The following is an 18,125-nucleotide window of genomic DNA, read 5'->3' as shown; positions in this document are numbered from 1 at the left end:
TCGCTATGATTCTCCACTTGTGGATGCCATGGATGTGCTTTCCATAGCTATGGAAAGCATTCACTGCGTTACCCGTAGCCGGATTATCGCCGCGGGTAACAATGAACAATCACCCGTGGACAGGCAGCCTTACAATTACAGTCGGCCTTTTGAAGACAACCATCAGGCTGATGTAGTGAAAAGGAGTTTGACACCCCTTCTCTATGGTGCTACATGGAAGCCTCGGGATCTATGCCATAACTAAACCTTATTCTTTTAGCATTTATGCACCTGGAAATACTTCAGGTATATAAAACAGGATTAGCACTTCACTGCTCACAATAAGGTTTTGTGAATGAATTGATTACTACAGAGCTATGTCCACAAGTTACCTGTAAACTGCTTCAAATATTTCTTGTGAAGATTTCCCAAAAGCTCTCTCATACTGACATTTTCCCTCTCTGAAACATAAGGAACATTATTTGGTTATATATAAAGTTGACAAAACCATTCATTACTTACATTTTATATCCAATTATCTAGCACTTCTATTCCTCTACAGACACCATGGCTAGATACAAGCATCAAAGTTTATCTCAGGCATAAAAGAAAAAGTTACATTTATGTCATTTTTCTTATGAAGACATTTTAGGAAACATTCTAAAACTCAGGACAGTTCGCCTTATTCTTATTCCTTCCTTTTTTGTTTACTTCCATGGATGGATTTTAGCAGTTTCGGAGTAACTCCACTGGGGGTGTTGTAGAGACATTCACCCCAGTAGTAAGGCCAACTTGTTAAAAGTGAAAAACTTATGTAGTGTCCACAGTAGTAGTTAGCTTGTATGGCCAAACAGAGCTTTAGATTAGCTGTCACATGATGCCTCAGCACAGTACCCCATTATGTAGATATTCTCCCCCATACAATACAACTCATGGAACATGCCGTAGTTTTGTATGAAATCAGATGCATAAAGAGGAAGAATAGGGCCATATTCCCGTACTGTACAACTCGTACGTTGAATGGGGCCGTAACAAAATTGCATCCTACTCTCCAACTTCAACCTTTCTTGAGAAAATGAGTACAGAAAAAAGCCACCTCAAAGAGTAAAAGTGACTTAACATAGTTATATACTGTGGGCTAACCTGAACAGTTCAGAATTACTGTATATATACTACCCTTAATGGTGTTGTGCCTAGAGAAGAACCTCTTTTCCTACGCCTTATTGTTCCTATGCCCTACCGCATATGAACGTTAGAGATATCTCCTGCTTGGCACCCATCTCTACGACCTGGACACCAACCTTGTGCCGTCCTTGTATTAAAGGATAACCATTCATGTGAATGGCTATCCTGTAATGTTACATTTCTGTTGCTGCGGGGAAAGACCTTGTTGGCTGCAGTTTTCCACAAGACAATCAGCTGCTTACCCCAGGCCCTGCATTCTGAAAGTTTATATGAGGGCACAGCTCCTTTAGTCAGGTTCAAATCACATCATCAATTGCAGCCATTTCAAAATGTTCAGTTATGGGTCACATTCTTGACCACCATTTCTGAGATATCTACAGTAGGTCTACAAAATGACTATAGAATACCGTTCCAAATGAGGCATCACAAAACAGAAGTACAAGGAATGAAATCTGTGCTAATATTCACACTCGACTACATCCAAATCCTTCCTATTCTCAGGCTTCCCATATCCCAAGTACAGATACAGCAATCTGCATTGTACCAGCATTCTGGCCACGCTTTCAGTAAATAGTATTTGGAAAGTATTGGTATTTCCATTCTTATCACATGTTTTTACATACCTGAAAGAACTTTTTGCCATTTGAATGCATAACTGAACTCCCTAAAAACCCTTCAATAAAATCGTATTATCAGCTATTACTATTTATATACACACTATGGTCAGCTTACTGTACATTCTTAAAAGGTTTGTTCCTCAAAAAGAACCCATCCTCGACTGGCTGGTACCCCCAATTACAAGAAAAGAGGTACTGCGCAGAACCAATCAACAACCATTGCGTTGTAGAGGTGGGATTTATCAATTGGCTGAGTGGTCAATTAGAGCCATCGCATTGGTTCATCCAGCGCTGCATTGATTATCTAAGCAGTGGTTGAAGAACCAATCACAGCCATTGCTTCCTGGAGTGGGATCTATGAGTCCTGTAACCAGAAAGTGATGTTGTACGAGCGGCTGTGGATCTCGGGAACTGAGCCAAACCTCTAGACAGCAGCGGAAAGGACCTGGACCAAGCCTCCTAGATAATGTATATTTTTTCTTATGTAGTTTAACTAGGGCTTATTTTGGAGTAGGGTTTATATTTCAAGCCTCCCTGAAAATTAGGCTAGGGCTTATTTTCGTGGTAGGTCTTATTTTTGGGGAAACAGGGTATGTTATCTCTAGCGATTATAAGAGTACCTTACAGCTTGTGTGAAGTATTGCCAACACGTATATACGGTTTGAGTGGAATACATCATCATGTGATATAGGGTCCTTGGGCTGGACTTCACCAAGTATACATCGGAAACATCAGTATTGGAATAACCTTAAAAAAAAAGATAAAAAAAATAGAAAATATCAGTATAATAATTATTCCTTTACTCAACTGCATCTAAATATTGTATGTATCATGTAGTTCTCAATTTTGTCCGTTAATACTGAACTATAATCATACTGAAAGGTTCTACAGTGGTCACATGCCACTTATCCTTTACCTGACCAATGCAGCCAATCATTCATTGAACTTATTAGTCAATTGTGCATGAATGGCAGGAGACCACTGAGGCCAGTGATTGTCTGCTGTGGTTGTATGAGCAATGAACGGCACGTGAACACTGCGGGAGCCTCTGGGACCGGACCGGAAGCACTGGAGTAGAGGGACATTTAAAAATAAAGTAAACCTTTTCTTTCACACTCTTATCTGCTGCCTAAGAAACAAAGAACAAATCAGAAGGACAGTGCCTTAAGAGAAATAGCATTAAACCAACATTGAGCATTTAGGAAGGAATCCCGTGGTGTAGACACCTAACCCAGAGGGTGGTTAGCTGCCACACCTGTAGTCCAGGTAGACCAGAGTATGCAACACTTGTTATGCCCAAAGAGCATCCATAGGCCAGGAAGGAGTCAGGGAAAGTCTAAAACCCAGCAATTTTGGAAAATTAAGAACCAAGGTATTTAGTGAAGAACCTGCGCTCAGTAGGTGATGCAAAGTATAAGGTAGAAGTATTTACTGAGGAAATGGGTGGTCTGATGGTGAGAATCCCCCTCTCTCGGATGGTATACCCAAAGGCAGGAAAACCAAATAACGGAAGTAAGTGGATTAAATAGATGAGGGCAAACAAAGTATCCAATTGAGGTAGGCAAGGTAATGCAACGCATTTGTGTTTATAGAGTATATATATCGTTTATACCAGTAGTTAAGGGAGGTCAAGGGGAGGGGAGGTCACCAAAATACAGGAAAAGCCAAGAGTGTCATGTTCCAATTGGTGCAAGCATGTGCTTTCCACCATCAGGGAAGATAGGGGCGGGCGCTGTATAGCGGACGGCAGAGTTAGAGCTGCGTGTCATCAAAAAGTGATCAAAACCCACCACTCGGTCGGTGCACACACGCTCATATAAGTGAGGACAGCAGGGTTTAAGCTGCATGTCATCCATACACTGGCGCACGTATATAGCTGCCTCTATTTAAGCATTAATAATCATTCCGAGGATTTCTGTCGCCCGAAGGACTACTGCACTGCAGCGTATTTTTACTGATATGCCGCGGCTGCCCATATGAATGGACGAATAAACGCTAAGTTCTGCACTTTATTGTGGCTATTTTTCTTTCACGCGAGTTTGAGGCTTTGAATATCCCGCCTTCAGCAAAGCTAGTGCTGTGATTGGCTGCTGGCGCCCGATTAGCCAATCACAGCCGGCGCTTAATCAGTCAATCACAGCTATTCAGTGATGTAATTTACTGAATGGCTGTGATTGGCTGCTGGCGCTTGATTAGCCAATTACAGCGCTCACTTTGCTGAAGGCGGGATATTCAAAGCCCTGTCACCAGCAGAAGCTCAGCTGTGAGACAAGGAGGACGAAGTTTACCGCAGCGATGCTGCCAGAGACCATCGGGAGGCATCGTCACACCGCTGACCAGGTGAGTATTGATTTGGGGGGCAGGGGCACTTTAACTAGGTCCTATTTTCTGTCTTATATTTCAAGCCTCCCCCGAAAACCTGATAGGTCTTACTATCGGGTTAGGACCTATTTCTGGGGAAACATGGTACTAATCAAGAGATGTGTTACATTTATAAATAAATATATATGAATAATGATAACAATATACAGGGGGTGGATAAAAATATGGAAACACTGTACAAAATGCATGCCTTAAAGGGGTTGTCCCGCGGCCAAAACGAAAAATTTTTCACACCCCAGTCCCCCATGTTAAGCAAGCATCACAAACTACACATGTAAATCGTTTTTTTAGAGCATTTCTACTCACCATGAAGCTGTTTCATGAAGTTATAAAAAATCTTCTTCTAAGATGGCTGCCATCATTTCCCAAGGTGCACCGCTGGTCTTCTCCCATGGTGCACCGTGGATGTTCTTCTCCAGTCTGAGCTCCACTGACGATTACAGCCACCTCATTGGCTGATCGGCACCACGTGATGGGGTGGAGCTATGTGATGATGCTGAGAAGGGGGAGGAGCCAAGATGCAGCTCATGAGCCCATCCAGAAGAGGATTCCTCTCTGCGCAAGCGCGACTGTTCCGGCGACCAGAGAAGAAGTTTGTTCGTTGCCATGGAGACGGGGACGCCAGCACCGGGAGGGGGTAAGTGTATAACTTCTGTATGGCCAATATTTAATGCATGATGTATATTACAAAGTGCATTAATATGGCCATACAGAAGTGCATAACTGCACTTGCTTCTGCGGGACAACCCTTTTAAGTTTCTATGATTCTATAATGTTCAAACAAAGGCTGGACAAATATCTGTCAGGGATGATTTAGTGAATTCTGCACTGAGCGGGGGGTTGGACCCGATGACCCTGGAGGCTCCTTCCAACTCTACCATTCTAGGATACGATTCTGCATGGGATTTTAACAATACATGTAAAGACCAATTTTAAGTGGAGGTAATATGACACAAATGCTACCAGGTGGAAGTGAACATCTACCTGAGCAACAAGGTTCCATTGGTCAGGGGGTTTGGGCCACTCAGCTGCTGTTACCAGCTGGCTCCCAAAACTCCCCAGAGCAGGGCAAGAGGTGAAGTAAACAAATTTAGCGGGAAAGCTCTGAGCTAAACAGGGTTCAAAAGGACAGATCAGTGTTAATGGTTAAAATCCCATGCATTTTGTATGGTATTGCCATATTTTTGTCCACCCCTGTATATAAACTAGCACTTAATATGGAAATTGAGGATAATTAATTAATAAGCCAGGATATAATTTATAAGGATTTATATATACACACCAAAAAAGATATGTTAAATAAATATTAAGAACACAATACTAACGATGTAACTACACTATCAATCAATATGGAAATCAGTCAGGGTATAATAAATACAACAGAATTGCCATAAAAAAGTGGGAATGCCATAAAATATTAAAAGACAGTTTAAGTGCAAAAGTAAGTGACCCACTAAGTTATATATTGAGGAGATTATAACTGACCTCTGTGTATATATTGAGGAGAATATAGCTGAGCTCTGTGTGTATATGCTGAGGAGAATCTAACTGACCTCTATGCATATACTGAAAGGCTGTACATAAGGAAGTGGGCCATAAACTGCAGGGATTCAGCACACCTTTAAGGCTAAGAAGGGGCTGCAATCTTCAGTCTGGGGTTGAATTTGAATCAAAAGGAGGGTAAGGGTAAAATATGAGAAAAGTTGGAGGGGGTGGCACATTGGTACATGCAGTCTGAGGAGAATCTAATGCTCCTCTACGTGTACGCATATTTTATTCCTCAGTTCCTCTAAAGTAACCAAGACTTCATAAAATTTTCCGTGCGAACAACAGGTAACACCTGTATCAAATTAAATCATGTGAAGCCTGGTAGATCAGCTAGTATCACAATAAAATTGAGAAGGAATAAAAAGGATAACATATGAAAAGAAATAGCAATAATAATATAAGATATAAAAAAAAAAAAAAAAGATATAAAAATATATTCCAGATATATTAGGAGCTCATTCAGGCTGTTAGGAGTCAATGTATTTTAGACAGAATATCCAAAACATTTTTCACTTTTCAGACGTGATAAATAACCTGTACATATTCACTCCAAAGGTGTTACTCTCAAAAGAGAGAGAAACCAAGTAATCTTGTAGATATGATACCTTTTGAAATGAAACAAAAATACGTGGCGTTATAGCAAGCTTTCAGAAAGTCTTAGGCCTAATGAAACTAAACTGATTTGTATTTAGACACACACTAATATATATATATATATATATATATGCCCCTTTCAAATCAGTGTTATTAAGCCTGAGGGTCCTTAGTAAATCCAAAAGCTTGCTATAACATCATGTATTTTTGTTAGTCATTAAAAAAAGTATATCTACAGGGTTACTCTCACTGGAAACATTCCCACTTTGTTCTACTGGCCAACACGGTACCAAACCTTTTTTTTTAGTTTTTTCTTATAAGAGAGGAATCTTTGCCATGAAATTGTGAAAATGTTTTGTCACACTGTTTATAATAAAATGTTAAAACAATGCTTGCTTATTCTAGCTCTCAAGGCATTGGTTGTACGGCCAATGTGCTTGAGACCAAAAGGACATTCAATGCAGTGGATTACATGGGCTGATCCATAATTTAAAAAATTGTTTAAAAGAAATTGGGTATTTTTCTGAACCATAAGGACCTGAACCTTCCTTCAGTGTTGTATATTGGAGTAGCATTTACACTTTTGAGGCTGCATTTGAAAGCACCTCTGAGGAGGCCTACTGCTGAATTTTTTGGGGTAACAGGCTGTGGAATCTTGCAGTAAAATGACGCCGCAGCTCCCAAATTCCTCGGTCGACAGAACTACTTTAAATGCCTCACTAGAGGCACCTGTCATTGTTTAGCAGTGCTAGCCACTGAAAACTCCCTCCCCCTCCTTTTTCGATAGGAGTCTATGGCGCCTCCAGTGTTTTGCTGTCAAAAAATAGGACAAGACCTATCTTTTGACAGTAGAAATTTCTTCATTGATATAACGCGCCTATGTTGTATCTTTTGGAGTGAGATTTCTTAGGCGTTAAAAAAAAACAAAAAAAAAAAAAACGTACGTTTGAAGGAAACCATAGGTTTTAATTTTTTGAAGCGCATATTTTGCATTTTAATAACGCCCATGTGAATGAGCCCTAACAGTGCTATCACACAAGCACTGGCAACAATTGCGTCATAGCACTAGTTACTGGGCTGCATCTTCGCTTGCAGGTCCAGTCCGGCAGTGGTCAGTAATTTGCTAGCTGTCCTGCTCGTGTAATATTAACTTTACTCTTTAGGCCAGGGCTACACTGAGACGTCTCGTAGTGCTACTGACTGATTTTAACTCTCGATTGACAGCTGCAGTTTGCGAAATTACATGCAACTCAATGTATTAATTTGGACTGTAGTTGTAACTTAATACTAACTATCAAACAGTAGCGTTACAAGAAGTATCGGTGTATTCCTGGCCTTAAACAGGTATTCCCACCTCACCAAACAGCACTAAGACGGGAATACAGTTCTGTTCTCTGCAGCGACTGATGGCCAGGATTATGGAAACAGGCAAACTGACCGTTCTACCTAGTTTGTGTAACTCCCGTAGAAGTGTATGGGAGCTATGTAAACAGCAAACTCTGCTGTTTCTGTAACGCAGTTTACATAACTCCCATTAATGTCTATGGGATTTATGGAAACAGTGAAGGGCAAGTTTGCATAATCACGGCCATGTTGGACAGGAGGAGGAGGTGACCCAGGGGAGGGAACGTAGGGTAATTATAATGATAGGTATGCGTCCTACCTCTGGGACCCACATCTCAGTGGATATACTATAAGTGATAGAAGACAACACCTATAGTGCTCCACTCTTCTGCAACGAGAACAAACCAATGTTGGCTCTGTGTCCCCAGCTAAAATACTGAGGAAGGGGTGCAACGGCCCCAAAACACGTCTATTTATTCATGTTGGATTAATTCTTAATAAAAACAGGGGAATCGAGTGCCTACAACCACTTTTTCCTGCATTTATTCCATGTACTTGCATGTCCTCCTTGGAAGATGTGACATTCCGTGGACTGGCTGCACCCTATCAAACTCGTCAAGAATCAATCTCACTCCCAAATATAGAATATGGGAGGTGAAAATAAAACTAAATTCCCAAACCTAAACATTGGTTTATAGACATGCTAGGCTCCCTCTTTTTTCATCTCATCTTTCATTAACACCTTTAAGAGGCAGTTGTGCCACAGATATGTTGTGTATAAGTAATTGTGTCCTCCTGGGAATTACAATATATGAAGTCTCCTCGGACTTCTGCAGCCTACAGAAATACATTTTACCTCCTTATGTCATAGAGCTCAGTTTCTTATCATTTACAGTAGGTGGTACATTATAGCATTATGTACTGAAATAATTCTATATTCCAAGTGATAGACGTCCAAGCTGGTTATTTCTACATACATTGTGATGGGAATCTTGGGTCTGCTCCACTTGATAAGACACATGTGGGGTTGTCGTTTGGCGTGTGACAAGCTGTATTTTCATCACGGTTGCTGACTGCACCAGGGAGATCTGCAGGTAGGAGAATCTCTGCCTTTGTTATATAGCGGGCATTTAGTCATCTTAGGCAAGTGTGATGTGGATCAGAGAAAATTGGATCTATATCTCAGTATTTTGCTGTGATTGTGTTTTTAATGTGCGCTTTTACCTTGCGTAGAAAAAACAATTGCATGTACTACCGATAGTTAAGATAAAAATTGCATCACACTTGTATGCAAATTCAAGGCATTTTTTTTTTCACGCTTCCATAGAAAATTTGTGATTCTTGATTCAGCATCGGTCAAAAATAGAAATTTCTAGAAAAACCAGCCCTGTGAACAAACTGAAATTAATGGGTTCTTTTCTCGTGCAAGTATCATTCATATCATAATCAGACAAAACTAGCACATGGAAAAACACTTGTGCCCTTTTCACTTTGGAGCTTTCCCCATTTTTTTAATAGTTTGACTTAATGTGCCTAAGGCTTTATAAAATATAATCTTCATTGCGCCGGCCTGCCGCTCTGGGCTAGACATTACAGTTTAAGGGCGCCCACCCACTGGCGTCTTTTTTCACTGCAAAATTCGCAGGTTTTTTTTTTCCTGCAGGGGGTCTATGGGACTTGTAATGTAAAAATCACGATATCGCGATTTTAGCTTTGCATGTCCCATAGCCCAAAGACCCCTGCAGAAAAAAAAACGCTGCGAATTTCGCAGTAAAAAACGCTAGTGGGTGGGCACCCTTAGACTTAGGGTGCCCACCCACTAGCGTTTTTTTACTGCGAAATTCGCAGCGTTTTTTTTTTTCTGCAGGGGTCTTTGGGCTATGGGACATGCAAAGCTAAAATCGCGATCGCGCAAAGTCGCGATATCGCGGTAAATCGTGATGTTGCGCGATCTTTACATTACAAGTCCCATAGACCCCCTGCAGAAAAAAAAAAAACCTGCGAATTTCGCAGTGAAAAAAAAACGCCAGTGGGTGGGCGCCCTAACAGAGCTGTTCTATTTTCAGTGGTTTATGGCTCCAGTTCTGTAGAGGTGACCAACATGCTTTTGCTGTTTTGGTGAGCCAGGGTTTAAAAAGCAGACCAAAACAATATCAGTAGCCTTTAAGGAACTGGAGTTACAGCTGTTTGAAGTGGGGCGGGAATACTGAACCTACTGCTGTCAGTTTTAAGTCAGTGTGTGAGGAGATGCAGCAGCGGACCAGCCAGCAGCAGAGAAGATCTGTGATTCCCCTGTATCTCTGTCACAGGAACAGGGGAATTTATTCCACATTTAGAGCATTTTTGCTCCGACTGTCACATATTGGAGTTTTCTCAGAAAGCAGTGAACTGATGAGAAGTTGTTCATCCAATTGCTCTTCTACACAGCTTAGCCCCACAGATGCTGCAGTAATGGCTGACCATGGTATCTAAAGGTTTTTACAGGAAAAAAAGTTACACATTTTTTCCTCCTACACAAGTACTACACAGTATTTTTTGCAAAAAAAACAAACACACAAAGTGATTATATTGCACATAGGTCCCCTGCACATGGGCGGAAATTTCCCACAGAATTACAACCCCGGCTTGCCTGCAAAGGATTGCATTACCATACGCAATTCTATGCAGATGGCCACAGCATGTTCTTTTTCTGTGCGGGTCTCGCAGAAGCCCACACAGCAATGTCACCCTCGAGCCGACGGCTCCACTCTGCGCATGCATCGGCTGGCCGGCAGCTGGCACATCAAAGAGCCGGAGCTGCAGGAGAGGTGAGCGCTGTATTGGTCCCTGCAGGGGCTCGGGTCGGGTTCTGCTGCGAGAATTCTCGCAGCGGGATCCGACCCGGCCGTCTGCAGGCGGCCATAAGGGTTAAAATTATAAAACCGATATAAACTTGGTGGTATTATAATCGTAATGAACCGCAGAATAAACGTAACATTTCTACCACACTGAACGAAAAAAAGTAAAGAATTTATCCAATACATTATATGTAACCAAAATTGGTTTCTCTGAAAACTAGAACTCGGCCGGCAACATACAAGAGCTCACAGCTACACTGAAAATAAAAAAGTTATGATTGCTGGAACACAGAAGTGGATACAATTTACTGGTGTTTAAGGTTAAAATTAGTCATGTCACTAAATGCATTCAAGGAGACCGAGTTCTGCATCTAATATATTAACATGACATTCAAAATCTACAATAAACGTGACATTTTTTGGAGGACTTTTCTAATTTTAATGTGACTGTTGGGGGAGGGGGAGTTATGTTGGATCATCTGATGGTACTGCAGCAAAAGCTATAAACTAAGTGTAATTATCACATATGCTGTTCACAACCTTGCAGACAACCTTACATGTGATATCAAACTCATATATTTCTACCCTAAACTATAGACTCCAATTAACTCGATTCTTGAAATTAAGTTACCTTCATCATTTATAAAGTCAACCTTCAAAAGTTTCAGTCCAACACAGGCATTAAGCAAGCGCTCCATCCCATCTATACTGGTATTCAGGCGTGTAGCAATGGTCGCTGCTGAAGCCGGTTCCTCTAGTTCATGGAGCAAGTCAAAGACTCCCAGTTCACAGGCGGTAAACATGATCTACAAGGGAAAAGCAACAAACTGCTTCAGACTCTTTACTACCTGTAATAAGGTGTAGGGTTATTATTAGAGATGAGCGAGCACCAAAATGCTCGGGTGCTCGTTACTCGGGACGAAATTAATCGCAATGCTCGAGGGTTCGTTTCGAGTAACGAACCCCATTGAAGTCAATGGGCGACCCGAGCATTTTTGTATGGGACCTATGCTCCGCTAAGGTTTTCATTTGTGAAAATCTGGGCAATTCAAGAAAGTGATGGGAACGACACAGCAACAGATAGGGCAGGTGAGGGGCTACATGTTGGGCTGCATCTCAAGTTCCCACTATTAGGCCACAATAGCGGCAAGAGTGCCCCCCCCCCCTCCCAACAACTTACTTCTGAAAAGCCCTCATTAGCAATGCATACCTTAGCTAAGCACCACACTACCTCCAACAAAGCACAATCACTGCCTGCATGACACTCCACTGCCACTTCTCCTGTGTTACATGCTGCCCAACCGCCCCCCCCCCCCTCACGACCCAGTGTCCACAGCACACACCAAAGTGTCCCTGCGCAGCCTTCAGCTGCACTCACGCCACACCACCCTCATGTCTATTTATAAGTGCGTCTGCCATGAGGAACCGCAGGCACACACTGCAGAGGATTGGCACGGCTAGGCAGCGACCCTCTTTAAAAGGGGCAGGACGATAGCCCACAATGCTGTACAGAAGCAATGAGAAATAGAATCCTGTGCCACCGCCATCAGGAGCTGCACACGTGGGCATAGCAATGGGGAACCTATGTGCCACACACTATTAATTCTGTCAAGGTGTCTGCATGCCCCAGTCAGACCGCGGTTTTTTTATAAATAGTCACAGGCAGGTACAACTCCGCAATGGGAATTCCGTGTGCACCCACAGCATGGGTGGCTCCCTGGAACCCACCGGCTGTACATAAATGTACCCCATTGCAGTGCCCATCACAGCTGAGGTAACGTCCGATTAAATGCAGGTGGGCTTCGGCCCACACTGCATGCCCCAGTCAGACTGGGGTTCTTTAGAAGTGGACACATGCAGTTACAACTCCCTGTGGACCCACAGCATGGGTGGGTGCCAGGAAGCCATCGGCGGTACATAAATATATCCCATTGCATATCACAGCTGATGTAACGTCAGCTTTAATGCAGGTGGGCAAAAAATTAATTGGATTACACTGTAGGCGAGGGCCCCAAAAAATTGGTGTACCAACAGTGCTAATGTACCTCAGAAAAATTGCCCATGCCCAACCGAGAGGGCAGGTGAAACTCATTAATCGCTTTGGTTAATGTGGCTTAATTGGTAACTAGGCCTGGAGGCAGCCCAGTTAAAATAAAAATTGGTTCAGGTGCAAGTTTCAACGCTTTAATGAGCATTGAAACGTATAAAAATTGTTAACAAAAATTATATGACTGAGCCTTGTGGGCCTAAGAAAAATTGCCCGTTCGGCGTGATTACGTCAGGTTTCAGGAGGAGGAGGATGAATAGAATACACAGATTGATGAAGCAAAAAGGTCCCTGTTTTTGATGGTGATAGAGAACGATGCTTCCATCCGCGGGTGCAGCCTATGTATTGCTTAGGTATCGCTGCTGTCCGCTGGTGGAGAAGAGAAATCAGGGGAAATCCAGGCTTTGTTCATCTTGATGAGTGTAAGCCTGTCGGCACTGTCGGTTGACAGGCGGGTACGCTTATCCGTGATCATTCCCCCAGCCGCACTAAACACCCTCTCTGACAAGACGCTAGCCGCAGGACAAGCAAGCACCTCCAGGGCATACAGCGCGAGTTCAGGCCACGTGTCCAGCTTCGACATCCAGTAGTTGTAGGGGGCAGAGGCGTCACCGAGGACGGTCGTGCGATCGGCTACGTACTCCCTCATCATCCTTTTAGAGTGCTCCCGCCAACTCAGCCTTGACTGGGGAGCGGTGACAGTGTTGCTGGGGAGCCATAAAGCTGTCAAGGGCCTTGGAGAATGTTCCCCTGCCTGCGCTGTACATGCTGCCTGATCTCCGCGCCTCCACTGCTACCTGGCCCTCGGAACTGCACCTTCTGCCACTAGCGCTCTCGGATGGGAATGTTACCATCAGTTTGTCTGCCAGGGGCCTGTGGTATAGCATCACTCTTGAACCCCTTTCCTCTTCGGATATAAGAGTGGAAAGGTTCTACTTATACCGTGGGTGGAGCAGTATGTACACCCAGTAATCCGTAGTGGCCAGAATGCGTGTAACGCGAGGGTCTCGAGAAAAGCATCCTAACATGAAGTCAGCCATGTGTGCCAGGGTACCTGTACGCAACACATGGCTGTCCTCACTAGGAAGATCACTTTCAGGATCCTCCTCCTCCGGCCATACACGCTGAAAGGATGACAGGCAAGCAGCAGGGGTACCCTCAACAGTGGGCCAAGCTGTCTCTTCCCCCTCCTCCTCATGCTACTTCCCCTCCTTCTCAACACGCAGAGATATAGACATGAGGGTGCTCTGACTATCCAGCGACATGCTGTCTTCCGCCGCCTCCATTTCCAAGCGCAAAGCATCTGCCTTTATGCTTTGCAGGGAACTTCTCAAGAGGCATAGCAGAGGAATGGTGATGCTAATGATTGCAGCATCCCCGCTCACCATCTGGGTAGACTCCTCAAAGTTTCCAAGGACCTGGCAGATGGCTGCCAACCAGGCCCACTCTTCTGTAAAGAATTGAGGAGGCTGACTCCCACTACGCCGCCCATGTTGGAGTTGGTATTCCACTATAGCTCTACGCTGCTCATAGAGCCTGGTCAACATGTGGAGCGTAGAGTTCCACCGTGTGGGCACGTCGCACAGCAGTCGGTGCACTGGCAGATGAAACCGATGTTGCAGGGTCCGCTGGGTGGCAGCATCCGTCTTGGACTTGCGGAAATGTGCGCTGACCTGGCGCACCTTTCCGAGCAGGTCTGACAAGTGTGGGTAGCTTTTCAGAAAGCACTGAACCACCAAATTAAAGACATGGGCCAGGCATGGCACGTGCGTGAGGCTGCCAAGCTGCAGAGCCGCCACCAGGTTACGGCCGTTGTCACACACGACCATGCCCGGTTGGAGGCTCAGCGGCGAAAGCCAGCGGTCGGTCTGCTCTGTCAGACCCTGCAGCAGTTTGTGGGCTGTGGGCCTCTTCTCTCCTAAGCTGAGTAGTTTCTGCACGGCCTGCTGACGCTTGCCCACCGCTGTGCTGCCACGCCGCGCGGCACCGACTGCTGGCGGCATGCTGCTGCTGACACATCTTGATTGCGAGACAGAGGTTGCGTAGGAGGAGGAGGGTGGTTTAGCGGAGGAAGCATACACCGCCGCAGATACCAGCACCGAGCTGGGGCCCGCAATTCTGGGGGTGGGTAGGACCTGAGCGGTCCCAGGCTCTGACTCGGTCCCAGCCTCCACTAAATTGACCCAATGTGCCGTCAGGGAGATATAGTGGCCCTGCCCGCCGGTGCTTGTCCACGTGTCGGTTGTTAAGTGGACCTTGGCAGTAACTGCGTTGGTGAGGGCGCGTACAATGTTGCGGGAGACGTGGTCATGCAGGGCTGAGACGGCACATCGGGAAAAGTAGTGGCGACTGGGAACCGAGTAGCGCGGGGCATCCGCCATCATGCTTTTGAAAGCCTCCGTTTCCACAAGCCTATACGGCAGCATCTCCAGGCTGATAAATTTGGCTATGTGCACGTTTAACGCTTGAGCATGCGGGTGCGTGGCGGCGTACTTGCGCTCAAACAGTTGCGCTAGTGCCTGTGTCCTCAGGGGGGTTGGATCTCAGTGGCAGGTTGGGGCACAGGGGGAGAGGCAGTGGTGCAAACCGGAGGCGGTGAACGGCCTTCGTCCCACATTGTGGGGTGCTTGGCCATCATATGCCTGCGCATGCTGGTGGTGGTGGCTCCCCAGCTGATCTTGTCGCGACAAAGGTTGCACACCACTGTTCGTCGGTCGTCAGGCGTCTGCGAAAAACTGCCACACCTTTGAGCACCTTGGCCTCTGCAGGGTGGCATGGCGCGAGGGGGCGCTTTGGGAAACAGTTGGTGGATTATTCGGTCTGGCCCTGCCTCTACCCCTGGCCACCGCACTGGCTCGGCCTGTGCCCACACCCTGACTTGGGCCTCCGTGTCCTTGCCCGCGTCCACGTCCTCTAGGCCTACCCCTACCCCTCAGCATGGTGTATTACCAGTAGTGCAGAAACAGAACGCTGTAATTAAATGTGCCGCTTATTGGCCTGTGGTTGGAGGCTGACTTACCTTACGGAACGCACAGCAGAGGCAGGAAAGAATTTTGCGCAAGCCTGCTGTAACACTTAGCTGGCTGCGTATGAATTAGGACAACTACCCCCAGCAGAGACCCAGTACACTGAGGACGGTCACAGGCAGCCCAAATAGATTTTTTTTCCCCAAATGTTTTTGGAAAGGCCCACTGCCTATGTACACTAAATATGTCTTCTGTCCCTGCCTCACCACTACTGGCCCTGGACAATGTAAAATTACTGCAGGACGCAATGCTCTGCACGGCCGATACACAAAAAAAAAAAAAAAAAAAAAAAAAAAAAAAAAAAGCGCAACACTGCAAAAAGCAGCCTCCACACTACTGCACACTGTTAGTTGTGGCCCTAAGAAGGACCGTTGGGGTTCTTGAAGCCTAAAATAACCCCTAACGCTCTCCCTATAGCAGCTCCGGCACCAGCAGCACTGACCCTGATCTCTGTCAGAATGCATCTGTGGCGAGCCGCGGAAGGGGCCGATTTACATACTCGGGTGACACCTGATCTCGCCAGCCACTCACTGCGGGGGGTGGGGGGTGGTATAGGGCTTGAACATCGCAGGGGGAAGTTGTAATGCCTTCCCTGTCTTTCTATTGGCCAGAAAAGCGCGCTAACGTCTCCGAGATGAAAGTAACTCGAACATCGCGTGGTACTCGTCTCGAGTAGCGAGCATCTCGAACGAGTACGTTCGCTCATCTCTAGTTATTATTAGAGATGAGCGAACATACTCGTCCAAGCTTGATACTCGTTCGAGTATTAGTGTGTTCGAGATGCTCGTTACTCGAGACGAGCACCACGCGGTGCTTGACTCCATTACATTTCGTTCCCTGAGAAATTTGCGCTCTTTTCTGGCCAATAGAAACACAGGGAAGGCATTACAACTTCCTCCTGTGACATTCCAACCCTATCCCACCCCCCTGCAGTGAGTGGCTGGGGAGATCAGATGACACCCGAGTATTTAAATCTGCCCTGCCCGCGGCTCGCCACAGATGCATGCTGAGAGAGATCAGGGAAAGTGCTGTCTTGCTGTAGCTGCTATATTCGTCTTCAAGAACCCCAACGGTCCTTCTTAGGGCCACATCTGACCGTGTGCAGTACTGTTGAGGCTGCTTTTAGCAGTGTTGCACAATTTTTTTTTTTTTGTATATCGGGCGTGCAGACCATAGCGTCCTCAGTCTGCAGTCATTTTACAGAGTATAGGGGCAGTACTGGTGAGGCAGGGAAAGAGGTATACTGGCTATATAGGCAGTGGGCTTTTTCCCAAAAAGTGGAAAAATACTATACTATAATATATAGTATATTTGGCCTGCTTGTGACTGTCTTCAGTTTACTGTGTGTCTGCTGGGGGTAATAGTCGATGATTAATACCCAGCCTTGCGCATAATTGTTTCCTGGCTCTGCTGTGCATTCCATACGCGAAGTCAGCCTCCAACCACAGGCCAATAAGTGGCACATTTAATTACAGCGTTCTGTTTCTGCACTACTGGTAATACACCATGCTGAGGGGTAGGGGTAGGCCTAGAGGACGTGGATGGGGGCAAAGACGCGGAGGCCCAAGTCAGGGTGTGGGTACAGGCCGAGCTCCTGGTCCAGGTGTATCGCAGCCGACTGCTGCGGGATTAGGAGAGAGAGGACAGTTTCTGGGGTCCCCACATTCATCTCACAATTAATGGGTCCACGCGGTAGTCCTTTATTAGAAACTGAGCAGTGTGAGCAGGTCCTGTTGTGGATTGCAGAAAGGGCATCCAGCAATCTATCAACCACCCAGAGTTCTACGCCGTCCACTGCTGCAACTCTGAATCCTCTGGCTGCTGCTCCTCCTACCTCCTCACTCCATTACAGTGACACATTCTGAGGAGCAGGCAGACTCCCAGGAACTGTTCTCGGGCCCTTGCCGGGATTGGGCAGCAATGGTTCCTCTCCCACCGGAGGAGTTTGTTGTGACCGATGCCCAACCTTTGGAAAGTTCCCGGGGTCCGGGGGATGAGGCTGGGGACTTCCGGCAACGGTCTCAAGAGCTTTCAGTGGGTGAGGAGGACGATGACGATGAGACACAGTTGTCTATCACTCAGGTAGTAGTAATTTCAGTAAGTCCGAGGGAGGAGCGCACAGAGGATTCGGAGGAAGAGCAGCTGGACGATGAGGTGACTGACCCCACCTGGTTTGCTAAGCCTACTAAGGACAGGTCTTCAGAGGGGAAGGCAAGTGCAGCAGCAGGTCAGGTTGGAAGAGGCAGTGCGGTGGCCAGGGGTAGAGGCAGGGCCAGACCGAATAATCCACCAACTGTTTCCCAAAGCGCCCCCTCGCGCCATGCCACCCTGCAGAGGCCAAGGTGCTCAAAGGTGTGGCAGTTTTTCACTGAGAGTGCAGACGACTGACAAACTGTGGTGTGCAACCTTTGTCGCGCCAAGATCAGCCGGGGAGCCACCACCACAAGCCTCACCACCACCAGCATGCGCAGGCATATGATGGCCAAGCACTCCACAAGGTGGGACGAAGGCCGTTCACCGCCTCCGGTTTGCACCATTACCTCTCCCCTTGTGCCCCAACCTGCCA

The 18,125-nt window shown here is 45.9% G+C and overlaps 1 protein-coding gene across 1 annotated transcript in view; it reads right to left on the bottom strand.

Annotated features, from left to right (window-relative positions):
- Positions 1-18,125, bottom strand: part of LOC136625577 (acetylserotonin O-methyltransferase-like) — a 186,101-nt gene that overhangs the window by 26,188 nt on the left and 141,788 nt on the right. The window contains exons 3-5 of the mRNA XM_066599878.1: positions 11,118-11,292; positions 2,402-2,528; positions 372-440 (exon numbers count right to left, since the gene is read on the bottom strand). Coding sequence (XP_066455975.1) covers positions 372-440; positions 2,402-2,528; positions 11,118-11,292 — 371 coding nt within the window. The remainder of the gene's footprint in view (positions 1-371; positions 441-2,401; positions 2,529-11,117; positions 11,293-18,125) is intronic.

The sequence above is a fragment of the Eleutherodactylus coqui genome, chromosome 4 (genome assembly GCF_035609145.1).
Source record: "Eleutherodactylus coqui strain aEleCoq1 chromosome 4, aEleCoq1.hap1, whole genome shotgun sequence".
Lineage (NCBI taxonomy): Eukaryota > Metazoa > Chordata > Amphibia > Anura > Eleutherodactylidae > Eleutherodactylus > Eleutherodactylus coqui.
This window is presented reverse-complemented; position numbering and strand designations above follow the sequence as displayed.